This window comes from Penicillium atrosanguineum (assembly GCF_028827265.1).
Source record: "Penicillium atrosanguineum strain IBT 20685 chromosome Unknown utg000001l_segment0_segment0, whole genome shotgun sequence".
NCBI lineage: Eukaryota > Fungi > Ascomycota > Eurotiomycetes > Eurotiales > Aspergillaceae > Penicillium > Penicillium atrosanguineum.
The window spans coordinates 3,185,932-3,200,278 of record NW_026623133.1 but is presented as its reverse complement, the minus strand read 5'-3'; the positions used below and the strand labels follow the sequence as shown (position 1 = coordinate 3,200,278).

Here is a 14,347-nt window from a genome sequence, read left to right as displayed (position 1 = left end):
TTTTTAAGGCTATCTATTGGACAGTAGCCTCAAGTGACCTACAAGGGCATGAGCACGCCATCATGAATACCACCGACTCATCGGCGACGTCTCCGACAGGCCCCAGCAACGTCGGCCTAGGCCAAGAGATAGGCTCTTCATTGTCACGCTCGTCTACTCATGCAGATTCGGCCCTGCCATCGTCTGCCGGCAGCAGCGGGTCCCGCTCGAGCTTCGGATCCCGAAAGCGTGGCGGGAACCAGCAGACCCAGCAACAGCTTTTCAACGAAACCACTAACCTCTTCAACGTGCCTGGCTCCTCGGCACGCAACTATCAAGCCACTGAGACGCCGGCCCCGCTATATGCACAGAGTGACCAACCCAGGAATGATACGACGAACCATCCCGCACCAAGCAATGGTGTGAACCAAATTAATGGCAGTAGCTGCAACTGCAACTGCAACTGCAACGCCCAGAGCCAACCGACTCAGACGCCAAATGAGCCTGAACTGTCCTGGAAGAGCCGTCTGATAGATATATTTGGCTCCCTGGAACTAGAAAATAAGGGCAGTGTTGCTCGTGACCACCTGGCATTAGGTATGCCACCCAATTCGATACAGCCCAAAGTATACAGCATACTAACGAAGACTAGAACGAACGTTCCTAGCCTGGATGCGCACATCCCTTGCCTTCGCATCAATAGGCATAGCAGTTACCCAGCTCTTCCGTCTGAACAGCGCAAACGAAACAGCAACTACAAAATCTCTCACCAACCCACCTTCCGTGCTCCCCCACTACTCTTACGGCATCCTCGACACAGCCACTACCCCCTCAACCCAAAACTCCTCCCGCCTCCGCAGCGTCGGAAAACCCCTCGGTTCAACCTTTATAGGTGTTTCTATCCTAATTTTGATCGTGGGCTTCCACCGCTACTTCGAGAGCCAGTACTGGATCGTCCGAGGCAAATTCCCTGCTAGTCGGGGCAGTATTGCTCTGACAGCTTTTGTGGCGGCTTCGCTGATTATTGCGGCGCTTGCGGTGATATTGGCGGTTTCCTCCGGTGCTACTGAGACCTAGCTCACTAATCATATATGTCTTCTTACCCCTTGGGTGCATTGCTTTGCGTGATTCTTCATTTAGCTTCGTTACACTTTTCAAATACAAACTACGCCGCAGGGCGGGATGCATTCTTACTCAATTTTCGACACTGTCCAGCAGTGATAGTTTGTCATATAGGACGTTGACTTCGTCCAAAGTGCTATTCAGTAGGTATACATATGGGACCATCAAAGGCTGTGAGGCTTCCAGGGTTAGAGAGATGAGATACACAATAAGAGATGGGGGGCTCTATGGACAATGATGGTTGAGTCAACTGATGGAGTTTAGCAGCCATTTATTGTTACACATTTACGCCTACACAAAAAGACCAACGATCGATAAAAGATGTTTCTTTCTTTTATGTCAACAGCCCCAAATCCACCCGCACCAGACCAGTCTAGGCACAATATAGAGACAGGGAGACACTGCAACAACGGGGGTAGGATATCGACAAGAGTGAAAGGGAAACGACACAGAAGAAAGGGGCGAACACGGCTTGCAGGAATGCGGAAACAGTGGGCAAACGCAAAAAGGAGAAACGAACTAGATATAACCGCTTATCGGGGACCGAGCTTGGCCAGCGCGCGGGCGCCCTGTTCCTGCCACTCCTGTTTAGATACCCACATGTCGTCCTTGTCGGCGATCTACAGATCTTGGTTATTATTTTGAACTGAGAGATATGAGGAAAGAGACTCACGAGGTTGGCAAGCACGGCACCACCCAGGAAGACCATGTGTCTCCGTCGTGGGGGATCCTCAATGCGGACCTTGAATTTCTGTGACGTTGTTAGCGGTTTGTCTAGTCTGTGAGGGGGTTGAGAAACTCACGTTCAGCCGCTCGGGGTCACCCTTCAGGACCTGAGTAAGCCAGAGCTGCTTCAGCTCCTTCTCCAATCGAGAAGGCAGACCGGGATACATGCTGCTACCGCCGCTGAGCACGATAGCCTTGTATAGACTGGACCGAACGTCGACATCTGTGCCCTGAATAGTGTTGAAGAGCAATTCGGCCATACCGGGCTGGTCAACATCCACCAGGTGGGGCTGGAAGAGGCACTCGGCGGCCTCGAAGCGCTCGCTGCCGACGCGGATCACGCGGCCATCGGGGAGGGTATAAGACTCGACGAGAACAGTAGTATCCTCGGACAGCTTTTTGTCCAGCTCGAGGTCGTAGGAGACGTAGCAGAGCTTCTCCTTGATCTGGCGGACGGTCTCGAAATCGGCGGTTCGGTTGAGCGCGTAACCGCGGCGCAGGAGGAGGGCAATCAGGTTGCGGGTGACGTCGCGACCCGCAACATCCAGTCGCTTGATGTGGTGGTTCAGCACGGTCGACTCGTACACGGGGATAACGTGTGTAACACCGTCACCGGAGTCAACGACCACACCGCTGCTCAGACCTAAACAGACCATCAGCATTTCCTCCAAATTGTGTATACTCGTCCGGAAATCCGTTCGTACCCTGGGCATACAGTGCCAGCACCGCCTGGATCGCAACATAAACGCCTCCGAAGTTGTATCCCTCGAGCATGACCTCGGCCATCTGCTCGCGGTTCTTGAGTGGGTTCATCGGCGGCTCTGTGAGGAGGATCTTGCGGCCCGTGGGGTCGATCTTCATCTTGTCGTAAAAGGTGTAGTTCCACAGGTGTTGCATGTCATCCCACTTCTTGACGATACCATTCTCCATCTAAACCACCCGCCAGGAGCTGCAATTAACACCACGTTTCTGTCTGCGGAGAGGGCGGGGTAGGAACCGGTGAGGGCAGACGCCTCGTCCGGAACAGACGTACCGGGTAGCTGATCTGAAGCATCGATCGAGCAGCAGCAGCTTCATCTCCGCACATGATATCCTTCACCACGATGTCGCCGGCCTGCTCCTCCGTTCGCAAGATGGGCCGCCCCACTATCGAGGGGAACTGGTGCTCTGGGAAGTTCTAAGGGCGCCGGTCGAGTTAGAAGAAATTCAATCGCAGAATAGCTATGTGTGACATACTTGGGCGGCATAGCCGACCTTGAGGAAACCGGTTCCTCCATCGAGGACTGCGGGCTGTTAGCTTGGGAGCTGGGGGGGTTGACACGCGGTCGCCTCGGGGTGGGAGCAAGTACCAATGGGCATTTCCGCCATGGTGGAGGTATGGAAAGGACAATGCTACCAGAAGAGATTCTGTGCAGGTCCGATCAGAAGGTGTGGAATTGGAGGTGGAGTGGAGGGACGCGGGGAGAGTTGATGTCGGTAAGTGAGGTCTGTCGCCTGGCCATCATCATCGTTAATTACGTGACCGTACCGTACCCCCTGTCCTCCCCGCAGCTGGGGAGCGAGCCGCACTCTTTACATGACGTGACTGCAGCAACAGCGCCCATCACACTCAAGCTGTTAAAGTCAGTACATATTGAAATAGTATGTCTCCAATTTGCTTTTAAAACAGATATAAAGCTCTATGATTTATTGAACTGTGTGGTTGGAAATACCTATACAGGAGGGAAGGAAGAGCCCGGCCAACAAGCCATGAACCAATGCAAAGCAAATAAGCATTGAGATGCATACAAAGTTCTCAATTCAATAGCATGTCAATTGAATATTTCGATCGGCCCGGTAGCAACTAGAGACATCTCTAGAGCCCCTTTGGTAGAAGGTAATGTACCCTATCGGCCGACTCCGATATCCTCGGGAAACGGCACGCGCTCCACCAGACTTCTTCACCTCTCTTTATACCAAAGAGCAGGTCATATCATCTTAAGACAGACCTTTCCCGACACCCACGTCGAGTGACTGCACCATTAGCATCGAGCTCTCCCGAAACTGTCCGGGCGTGTTATCAGCAGAACACGATAACATCACCTTTCCCTGGGCTACCACATCTCCAGGCACAATGACACAGATCGGCTGGGTAAGCCTTGCGCCAATCCATCGGACTCAAAAGAGTATATCTAACAAGTTCATAGTATGGCCTCGGCTCCATGGGCCTCGCCATGGCCAACAACCTGCAGCGACACCTTGCCGCAAAGAATGCGCTAAGCCTTCTGTATAACAACCGTACAATGTCGCGCGGTGCACCACTGAAAGCACTTGGCGGTATCGCTGAAAGGAGCTTCGACCAGTTGGTCTCTCGCAGTAACATTATTTTCACCATGGTAGGGACCTGGACTCCCCTGTGTATTATCCGCAGAACACTGATTTCTCCAGGTTGCAAATGATACTGTGCTGCAAAGTCTCCTCTCCTCAGCCATTGGGTCAGGTGTTTCCCTCAAAGATAAGATCTTTGTGGACTGCTCAACTGTTCACCCGCACACGGTTAGCTCCGCTGTGGCTCAATTGAAGGAGCAGCAGGCCTCATTTGTGGCGGCACCTGTCTTTGGTGGAAACCCTATTGCCGTGGATGGCAAGTTGGTTTTTGCTATTGGAGGTCCCAGAAGTGCTACCGAGACTGTCAAGCCGTTTATTCAGGATGTTATGGGTCGTCGTGTTATTGAGTGTGGAGAGGATGCTACAAAGTCCTCCTTGCTGAAGATTGCTGGGTGAGTCGCTTGGGTATATTGCCATTTCTTCGAAAATCTGTTGCTGACTTGGGTATAGAAATATCGTCACTGTGAACATGATGGAAGCTGTTGGCGAGGCTCAAGTCTTTGCTGAGAAGACTGGACTTGGAACTGGTCCCATGGAGGAGCTAATTGGCGAGGCATTTGGCCCTGTGGCTGGTGGATACTCTAAGAGGTATGCCCTTGAACTGGCATGAGACAGCAGATTTTAACACTCCCAGACTGACTACCGGTGCCTATGCGCCGCCTTTGGACTCACGCCCCGGATTCGGCGTGTCCCTGGCTATCAAGGACGCCAGACATGCTATGAATATGGCCGAAGAGCAGGGTGTTAAGCTCCCTGGCCTTGCGCTTGCTCGCAAGAACATGGAAGATGCCCGTGACTACGCAGGTGAATGTCTCGACAGCAGCTCTATGTACGGAACCTTGCGGCAGCAGGCTGGTCTCGAGTTCTGGAACGAGAAGAGCCGCAAGGCTTGAACTGTGATTCTTGAAAATTATCAAGCTTGGCGAAGTAATATTAGATCCATCAAGATAACTCTTGACCTTGAAAACCATCCAATTCAAAAGAAATCAACCAATGTTCCAATCGGTGTATCTATTCCAAGCTTCCAAGACCAAGACTGTGTCGAGTCTTCAATATGAACAAATGTTTGGAAGAAAAAAAGGGGTTATCACGGAACCCAAAATGCTGGCTTTTCTCAACAACAAAGCAGCTAATAAAGGCGGGTCTCACCACACCATTCAAGAGGGTGGTAAGGGACACGGTGTTGATGGCTTCTTGGTCACCTCAGGTCTGATTCGCGTGGCATCGACCAAATTTGGATAGGTCTCTGCGAACAACGGACCCAGAGACCAGTTATTCAGATTTCGCATGTGTCGCTCAAAAACAGGATTTATGAGTAGCTCGTCCGAGTCACCGGCTGACAGCAGGCAGTCGGTAGCTTCGTATGGCCAATTAACAGACAAGCCACGTGTGAAGGGAATGAACCAATTCTCAAACGGATAATCGTGGTGACTTGTGGAAACCCGATCACGCATTCGGGGCCAAGGTATATAGTCGACCCAGGCCGGATGGGCCTCAAGAAGTTGTGTAGGACGCGGCGTGAGCCATTCTGGTAATCTATCATAGTTCTCTTGGGTAGGGAAGATCTGCCACCGCATGAGAAGGAACATGGTGTAGAGCACGGCAACTTGCTCTGGTAGTGAGGAGATGTCGGGGAACGTGCGAAGTATGTCCGTGAACACTTTTGACACAGGGTGCGAATATGCACCCTTCTCGGGGTTCAAAAGTGAAGAAACACTCGGGTATGGTGGTCCAACGAGCTTCTGGCGTGGGATTCCCTGCGCCGCCTCGCGTTGCCGGTTATGTAGGAAGTCCAGCAGGATGCTGTCCAACGGACATACAGGACCGGTGTTTTTGATGGGAGTAGCAAATGCACTTGGAGCCTGGTTGGATGTGGGGTAACCCAGTGGTTGCAAGTAAAGTGGTGACGGGGTTGTTAAATGAGTAGCCCGGATATTCTCAGAGCTGCTGCGCCGAAGACGGTCGACTTTGGGAACATTCTGGGAAGGATCCAAGAGAAAATTGAAGCCTAATCGTTCCTCCACGCTGAAGTCTAGCCCATGGGCGACGTGATGGCGCTGTGAATCCAGCGCATTGCGGAATGAAGACGTCTGTAGGGTTCCATTGCTACTGTTGCGGCGACTCCCTGGGGCGGAAGTTGACCGTGCGGGTGAAGGTGTGTCATGGCTTGCAATAGACTCGTCATATGACCTGTCGGCTGGCCCTCCAGCTTGGCTACCAGGTGTCAAGTGTTCCGAATCGAGGAAGGGAGGAGTATGGGCCGGGGGTGGGATGGATGTCGGTAGAGAGAGAAACGAAGGTAGATCTATGGGTGTCAGCAGGGGTCCACAGCATACAGGAGAGTTCCCGACTCACCACTCGGCTCCGGTTTTGCAAGTAAAGGTTGTATGATATCCATCGCCGCCTTGAGCCCCTGGCGTAGCTCTCTGTTCTCCGACCTAATGCGCTCATTGTGTTGAACGGCAGCCTGCAGATCGAGGAAGGGCTTTTGAGACGAAAGATCCCGAACTTGCTGCTCCAAAGCTTCAATGTGCCCCTTGGTGCGCTCGCGGATTGCGCGCTGCGCCTGGCGATCATTGGCACGTTTCTTCGCCAATTGATCGGGTGTGAGGTTGTGAACGCCTCGCGATGACGTGCTGTTCAGCTTGCGCTTTCGCCCGACAGTCGTTGACACCCCATTATTCTCGATGCTGTCTGTAATGACCGATTCTAGTCCAAGCGATGTTGAGCGCGAAGGAACGGGCGAGCCCTCTTGCTTGGCGGTGAATTGGGAGCTACCCTCGATTGCCGTGTCGATGGCCGTCGAGGGCGCGGCATAATCGCAGTCGAACGGAGCGTGGCTGGCCATGGCCTCCCACAGGCGCTAGCGAGTGACGAAAGCCATACACGAGAATAAGAGGGGGGTATAAATCAGGAGCTGAGCATGTCAGACTAAGTTATCAGCATTGGTCCTGGGGTGGGTCGAGGTCGCAGTCGATGGGGACGGGGAAGAGAGTTTCCTGTGCGGAGGGGCCCTTCTGGCATTCCCGAACCTTAAAGAATTGAAGCCCGTTGCCTGCTGTCGTTCAACATCCCAAGTTCATCTTCAGTTAAATCCTTCATTTTCCAAATTCTTTAAATGCGACCATCACCGAGGTCTTCGTGATCTATGATCTACAAGGCTTAGACTCTCAAGGTCCACTTCCCAAGGTGTTTCACAACTCCATTGATCCCAGAATAGACAGTACTGTATGTATGTGTGTATGTAGTAATTTTGCAGGCGTATTTTTGACGTAAACCAAAAGACCGAGCATTTTCGTAAAGGGGGAAAAGTTCATGTACAAGTCAAGGTCATGAATATGCAAGAAAAAGAATGGTCATGTCGATCGTACAAGGTATAGACAGGCCAAAGGCTCCTGGATTGAAAAAACACATAGTAACGAGGAAGTTATTGAATCATATGGCCCATTTTCGAGATCTATGGGATCAAAGTTAGCACTGTCTCTCGAGCTCAATAAGTCTGCACAACGAACCTTGGTCTGTAAGTAGCCCTCAATCTCGGAACTCTTGATACCCCGTTCACCACCAGTTCGCCAGGCCAGGGGGATCATAGGTACTCTCTCCTTCACCATCACTTCTCGGTTGGGCCCTTCAATAGCTCGCACCTTATCAGGGTTATTTGTGAGCAAGCGAATTCCGTCCGGGTTGGTATCCGCTCCACAATCAAGATCCATCAACATGGCCGTGGCCAAACCATAGCTTCGCGCATCTGCCGGATGCCGCAGCAAAAGATTGGCCTCAACTGTATCAGACCCGAGGTCCTGCAAATTATACGCCTTCAACTTCTCTCCAAGGCCAATGCCTCGACCCTCCTGTCGTAGATAGATAATAACACCACCTGCAGACTGTGATCGCAGAGACTGCAGTTCCGGTGGTGCTTCAGACGAAAGATCTTGAACAGGGAAGGACATCAATCGTGCGGCTTCATCTAGCTGCTCACCACAATCGCATCGGGCCGACCACACTGTCTCTCCCGTATAACACTCAGAATGAATGCGCACCAGTGGGGGCTCCATACGGCGCGGCGATGAATTTGATCCAGCCTTGTCGTCATCATCCCAGCTGCTGACTCGACCCGGGTGCAACTTCCCCACATATGCGCCTCGGATCATGCGATCCATCTCGGTCTCTCCCGGGTGAACGCGATCGAGACTGCGACTGCGGATGTTATTTCCAAATACAATAGCCAAGTGCTCTTTATTATCCAGGTCATTGTGGTAGAGATGCAGGAACATCTCGGCGCCGTTAGAGGTCGGAATTCGTGCCCGCACAACGCATTCTACCCGCGGGAGCTCCTCCAGTAGCTTCGGCGCTTTCGTGTGTTCATCTCCATGCTGGATTGCGGCGGATTGACTCTTATGGAGGAATTTTGTCGGATTGGTGGCAATGTCCAATGAACCGCCGGGAGTTACGGGTGGAGTGAATGCAGGTGATAGGAACGAATCCGGTAGCGCAGGAGTTTGTTCGCCCGTTACAATCCCGTCTTCCTGGCTCACATTGCTGAATTCAGGGTCCGTCTGGGTAGGTACGATAGAGTGCGGGGCGAGTTTCGGAGAGGCGTGCGCGGGGAGGTTCGCCATTGCGACGGTTGAAAACGCAAAGCGTGAGTGAGAAGAGACCGCGTCTTATCTGCTCTGGGTATCGTATTAAGAATATCGAGGAGGAATGTGCATCTGTGACAATTTGGGAAACATTATGTCCGAGAAAGCCATGGCGTCAATCCGTCTCCCTCGGCCCGCGAGGGGGGCTGACTCATCGCGCTGTCAGTGCTTACTCTAGCAGCTTCCATCGCTTATGCGAATCCTGATAAGCGCGATTCACAAGAGTGGAGGTATACAGAGGTATAATAGCTTTTAAAAAAAAATATCACAAATTCATTGCTTATTTTCAATAAGGGATGGCCAGGATAAATACCTGTTTAGTAGCCACGGGTCCCTCGAACTCCAAGTAGCGCCTCGCTAAGGGTATATCAATCATATCAGATCATGGGAACGTCGCTGTAAGGCCCAATCTACTTGTTTGGAATATCCAAGACGTAGCGACGGTCAACTTCCATCTCCTTGTCATCTTCCTCCCCCTCAAACTTGAGGCGATAAGCTTCCTTCTTCGCCCCCATCACCTCCGCGCGGTAGAACGTGGTTGTGTCAGGGTACCTGGCAAGGACCTGTTTGCCGACTGTAAATGCAGACATCGAGGATCCCATCTGCGGAATAGGAATGAGAGACGATGCGGTTGTCTTGTAGACAGCACCCTGCTCGCCATTCTCATTCGGCTCGGGGTCTTGGACCTCGTACCACCTACACCGACGCTGTCAGTTTCAGGATCCCATTCACTAGTTGGAACCAACCGTACCGTTTCTTATGTCCATCGCCAGATATGTTCTTGATGATACACTGAATACCCTCCCCTTCCACACCCTGCTTGTTCTTATTGTGCTTGAATACAACCTGTGCACCAACCTGGAGAATCCCACTGCGCTCAGCCGCAGTTCCCTTAGTTCCCTCGCTTCCTTCTTCAATCTTGACTGTCACGGGGTCTCCGCGGCTCTCACGTGCCTGGGTGCTTGACACGCTCGCGCTACGCGGGACCCCACCCTTGGAGCGACTTGACTTATCGGCGCCTGAGGCACTCGGGGAGTCGGCAGCTGAGCTATCCATGTCGGACCTCTTTTTTCGAGACTTGGAGAGGGCGTTTGAGCGACCGCCGGGGGCTTCGGCTTCGGACGCTTTTCGAAGCGCGGTGAGGAGTTCGAGATTCTTGATCACGTCGCAAGGCTCGTCCTGCATGATTGACCGCTCCTCTTCGCTGAGTTTCTGGCTTTGGCGCAGCCATGCATCGAGTTGGTCGTGGTCGCTCATGGTGGGTTCTTTCAGGGATAGAGTCTTAGCTACCTGGTATGTGAAGACTCTCGCGTGATATAATGCGGGGGAGGTAAGATCGACCAGTTGGATTGAGCTGGCGCATCAACTAAAAGGGTACACTTACTACCATCACGGGTGATCCTGTCTACCAGTGTTTTAACCTGCACAGATAAGGAAGCTTGTTGGTCGAACTTCTCTTTGGACTTGCGGATGTCCTGGCATATGCGAGTCCACAGCTCCATTTCCTCGTTGTTCCCTAGTCCATTGTCGCGAGGTCGAGGGCGGTTTCGAGACATATTGTCCGGTCTAACAAGATAGTGATAAAGGAGGAGGATGGGTGCAACTGGCCGTAATTGGCGCGGGGAATAGCGCGATCGCGGTCGTGAAGCTGGGGGAAGTCGAGCTTCCGTCACATTGTCTCGGGGATAAGCCAAGGCGGTCGGGTTAAACGCGCGCCTAATTCTTGGCAGACTCCCCAAGCCCTTGTTGCTATATTGCACAACTGTGATTTAGTACGCAGTAGCTACATTGTAGTGTTCAGCAGACATTGCCATTGTTTCTAGATTATATATGAATTCCATGGTTCTTAATGCGGGCTGTGCACGAAACATGTCGCGGATCCCCAGTTGACGGCCGCAAGCGGCAGCATTTCCACCTTGGGCACGGCATAATCGGGGAGTTTAAATAGCAGACTCGGCTTAAAAAAGAGGAGAAAAACCCACATCGGTCCGATTGACAGTGCAGAACCCTTGTTAAATCTCCGGACCCTTGCAATCACCTTTACCGAGAGTCTTGGCGTGGGGATTCTGCGTAATAGAAAATCACTGAGGCGCCCCTCACTTTCCCAGGAACAAACTTTTCAAGATGCAGGTTCCGTTGCTTCGTTTGCAATGTGGTAAGTTGACTCGATGTTTCTAGGTTTCCTTGCACATCTAATCCATTTCTGCAGGCGTTAACAGCTACGACTGGGGTGAGCTAGAATCTGTCAACTTAAACGCCCCGCACTAAACCCCGTCATAGGCAAGGTTGGTCAGGAGTCGGCTGCCGCCCGATATGCTGCCACTACAGCCTCATCAGATTTCTCAATCGAGGCTGAGAAGCCTTACGCAGAGGTGAGTTATGATATGAAGCCTTTGAGGGACCAGTTGGCTCATCTATAGACAGCTATGGATGGGCACCCATCCTAGCCTACCCTCCAAAGACGTCGAGACACAGCGCACCCTACTCGATCTCGTTCAGGACAACCAGGCTCTGATGTCTACAGAGATCACCGAGCGCTATGGAGGCCGTCTCCCCTTCCTGTTCAAGGTGCTGTCAATCCGCAAGGCGCTCAGTATCCAGGCCCACCCCAATAAGAAGCTGGCGGAACAGCTCCATGCGCGCGATCCTAGAAACTATCCCGGTCTGTGCAGCTTTCAAACCTTCAGGCGGATTGAACTCCGCGCTTACGATATGTTCTCAATTTGCAGATGACAACCACAAGCCTGAGATGACCATTGCCGTGACACCCTTTGAAGGTCTGTGCGGATTCCGTCCTCTGGCCGAGATCACCCACTTCCTACAGGCACTCGAGCCCCTCCGAAAGCTTATCGGATCCGAGGTCGCGGGCGAGTTTGAGCAGGCTGTCAAGGGCAATGAGGACTCGGAGGATGAGGTCGTTATGCAGCGTAACAAGGATGCGCTACGCTCGGTATTCACAGTCCTGATGGAGTCTTCTCCGGAGGATATCGAAACCGCCTGCAAGGAACTAGTTGCGCTGGCTGAGACTTCGCCGGCGAGCTTCGCTTCCCTACCCGGCGATGTTGAGACCAACCCTAGCAACCCTACAGAGTTGGCTGAGATTATCAAGCGCCTTGACGGCCAATTCCCCAACGATGTCGGCTGTTTCGTTTTCTTCTTTCTCAACTTCATTAAGCTCGAGCCTGGTGAGGCCATGTTCCTCAAGGCTGATGATATTCACGCCTACGTTTCCGGCGACATCATCGAGTGTATGGCGTCCTCGGACAACGTTGTCCGAGCTGGCTTCACCCCCAAGTTTAAGGACGTACCCACTCTGACCAAGATGTTGACGTACTCCTACGCCCCCATCGAGGAGCAGAAGCTGCGGCCCACTGACTACCCTTACGCCATTCTTAACGCGACAGCGTACTCTAGCGCCTCGTCTGCCATGCTCTACGATCCCCCAATCGAGGAGTTCAGCGTTGTCAAGTCTGATCTGAACCGGACAGGCGCTAAGGTGACCTTCGACCCAATCGCCGGTCCTAGCATCATTATCTGTACCCGCGGCAAGGGTAAGATTACTGTTGGCAACAAGACCGAGGAAGTGCAAGAGGGTTACGTATTCTTCGTTGGTGCCGAGGCTGAGTGTATCATCGTGAACACTGGCAGTGGAGAGGGCGAGGATGATGTCTTCACGACCTACAAGGCGTTCTGCGAGCTGACCGGTAAGGAGGACATGGTCAACGGTCACTAGACCACCAATTCTAATTCCGGTCTACTAGGCCATTCCGACTTTAGTGCCAACCTATGATGTCCGTCGAAGGTGTCTCGCATACGAATGTGCATGTATTACGTTGGGTCATATGAATGTTACCTTGCTTGAGTGGGCGGCTCGAGCACCATGGATTTTGCTATAGCTCTACTATGTAGACCTGTAATAGGCTCGAATATCTTTCCCCTTGATGTCAAAAAACATAGCTTCTTCGTTCCTGGATCGCCAAACAGCCGAGAACGGCTGGGGCCCCACAGGAGCAACCGAGGCTAAGACCCAGATCGGCGATCTGAGGAAGCGGGGAAATCTAGTGTATGAATCAGGACCCTGAGATATTTCATGAGCAACTTGGTCATTTTTTAAGACTCAACTCGTACTCTGGTACACCAAATTATCATGGCCGACTCCAAGAACGTTGACGTGCCCGACTTGGGCTTCTGGGAAAAGGCAGATCTCTCTCTCGCCCAGCTCACCATCGCGACCAACGCTCTCCTGGCAGCCATTACGGGCGTGTTTCGAGGCCAGGCCAGCCCGAAGAAATACAGCCATCATGTCATGGCCGCTGCTATCCGCCGAATGTGTGATCGCACATCCGATCGTCAGAAGCAGTATGTTCCTCGAATCTCCGATGAAAGGACTTGGAGAAGATCCATGAAGATGGAGAGAATAGAGATGAGGGAAACTGACGCTTCCTCATTAGGACCATGTATCCCCCGACAACCTCCGTATATAACTCCGTGATGCAAAAGCGCGGCCTGCAGCCAGCGATCGTCTCTCTCCCCCACAACACAGAGGGCTTCTGGCTCGGTAACAAGAACGCAAAGAACGTCGTCGTCTACTATCACGGTACGTCAGGAGCAGCCAGTAGCGAGCTTTCCAAGTGTAGTGCACGCTACACAAACCACGCTTCCCCACAAAGTCAATCTCTAACAATGTCGTACAGGCGGCGGCTTCGCGATGGCAGCCGTACCCCCACACTTCGAGTTCTGGCTTGACCTGCTCCAAGTTGTCAACGACAGTGGCCACGATATTGCCGTCTTCTTCCCCCGATACACCCTCACTCCCTACGGGACATACCCGACACAGCTGCGCCAAGCCACCGGGGCCCTGCGATATATTCTCAACGAGACAGGTCGGTCACCAGGTAGTGTGGTAGTGGGCGGCGACTCGGCTGGTGGGAACCTAGCCATGGCAACACTGCTACACCTGTCGCACCCACACCCGGAAATCGAGCCCATTGTGCTCTCGGAGCCACTAGCAGGCGTGTTTGGCTATGCGCCGTGGGTCAACTTTAGCCATGAGGGGCCATCATTCAAGGAGAATGAGTGGAAAGATATTCTCACCTCTAACGTGCTGAATAATTGGTCTGCCTCTTACCTTAGTGGTAAAGTGAGTGATAATTGGAATGAGCCGGATAGGGCGCCTGCGGAGTGGTGGCAGGATGCGAAAACGGAGCGTATCTTGATCTTGGCTGGTGGTGATGAGATTTTGCTTTCGCCGATCGAACAGTTTGCGAAGAAGATCAAGGTATGTTTGATTCTTTGAGCCTAAATGTGATTTCTTGGTCGCTAACTTTCTTTTTAGTCTGTCTTCGCGCACACTACCTTTGTCGTTGGTTACGACGAGGCCCACGATGCGCACATCTACACCGATGCTGGGTCGAAGGAGGGAACACAAACGAGCAGGGAGCTGCGCAAATGGATCGCTGCTCGTTTGTAAATCTTCTCTCATGAGGAGTGGCTTACCCTCTCTCAATTAGGAG

At 52.4% G+C, this 14,347-nt stretch overlaps 8 protein-coding genes across 8 annotated transcripts; 4 read left to right on the top strand and 4 right to left on the bottom strand.

Annotated features, from left to right (window-relative positions):
- Positions 1-62: 62 nt before the first annotated feature.
- Positions 63-1,056, top strand: N7443_001241 (uncharacterized protein; the record flags this gene model as incomplete). The annotated part of the gene is made up of 2 exons (XM_056881297.1): positions 63-576; positions 632-1,056. The coding sequence occupies 2 exons, from the start codon at positions 63-65 to the stop codon at positions 1,054-1,056; spliced, it is 939 nt and encodes a 312-aa protein (XP_056746535.1).
- Positions 1,057-1,634: 578 nt separating this feature from the next.
- N7443_001240 (actin-related protein 2) lies at positions 1,635-3,195 on the bottom strand (the record flags this gene model as incomplete). The annotated part of the gene is made up of 7 exons (XM_056881296.1): positions 1,635-1,721; positions 1,775-1,852; positions 1,905-2,470; positions 2,532-2,757; positions 2,861-3,004; positions 3,064-3,110; positions 3,177-3,195. 7 exons carry the CDS (start codon positions 3,193-3,195, stop codon positions 1,635-1,637), a joined length of 1,167 nt encoding a protein of 388 aa, XP_056746534.1.
- A 745-nt stretch (positions 3,196-3,940) lies between these two features.
- N7443_001239 (NAD(P)-dependent oxidoreductase) lies at positions 3,941-5,087 on the top strand (the record flags this gene model as incomplete). Its single annotated transcript, XM_056881295.1, has 5 exons — positions 3,941-3,958; positions 4,014-4,202; positions 4,255-4,586; positions 4,645-4,782; positions 4,829-5,087. The coding sequence occupies 5 exons, from the start codon at positions 3,941-3,943 to the stop codon at positions 5,085-5,087; spliced, it is 936 nt and encodes a 311-aa protein (XP_056746533.1).
- Positions 5,088-5,351: 264 nt separating this feature from the next.
- On the bottom strand, positions 5,352-7,042 carry N7443_001238 (bZIP transcription factor; the record flags this gene model as incomplete). The annotated part of the gene is made up of 2 exons (XM_056881294.1): positions 5,352-6,499; positions 6,550-7,042. The coding sequence occupies 2 exons, from the start codon at positions 7,040-7,042 to the stop codon at positions 5,352-5,354; spliced, it is 1,641 nt and encodes a 546-aa protein (XP_056746532.1).
- Positions 7,043-7,621: 579 nt separating this feature from the next.
- Positions 7,622-8,813, bottom strand: N7443_001237 (GTP cyclohydrolase II; the record flags this gene model as incomplete). Its single annotated transcript, XM_056881293.1, has 2 exons — positions 7,622-7,651; positions 7,707-8,813. The coding sequence occupies 2 exons, from the start codon at positions 8,811-8,813 to the stop codon at positions 7,622-7,624; spliced, it is 1,137 nt and encodes a 378-aa protein (XP_056746531.1).
- Positions 8,814-9,244: 431 nt separating this feature from the next.
- N7443_001236 (SAGA-associated factor 29 family protein) lies at positions 9,245-10,390 on the bottom strand (the record flags this gene model as incomplete). Its single annotated transcript, XM_056881292.1, has 3 exons — positions 9,245-9,530; positions 9,586-10,099; positions 10,219-10,390. The coding sequence occupies 3 exons, from the start codon at positions 10,388-10,390 to the stop codon at positions 9,245-9,247; spliced, it is 972 nt and encodes a 323-aa protein (XP_056746530.1).
- Positions 10,391-10,958: 568 nt separating this feature from the next.
- Positions 10,959-12,567, top strand: pmi1 (mannose-6-phosphate isomerase pmi1; the record flags this gene model as incomplete). The annotated part of the gene is made up of 5 exons (XM_056881291.1): positions 10,959-10,989; positions 11,044-11,064; positions 11,115-11,206; positions 11,259-11,496; positions 11,564-12,567. 5 exons carry the CDS (start codon positions 10,959-10,961, stop codon positions 12,565-12,567), a joined length of 1,386 nt encoding a protein of 461 aa, XP_056746529.1.
- A 414-nt stretch (positions 12,568-12,981) lies between these two features.
- N7443_001234 (putative 6-hexanolactone hydrolase) lies at positions 12,982-14,304 on the top strand (the record flags this gene model as incomplete). The annotated part of the gene is made up of 4 exons (XM_056881290.1): positions 12,982-13,193; positions 13,286-13,431; positions 13,529-14,112; positions 14,170-14,304. The coding sequence occupies 4 exons, from the start codon at positions 12,982-12,984 to the stop codon at positions 14,302-14,304; spliced, it is 1,077 nt and encodes a 358-aa protein (XP_056746528.1).
- Positions 14,305-14,347: the final 43 nt, after the last annotated feature.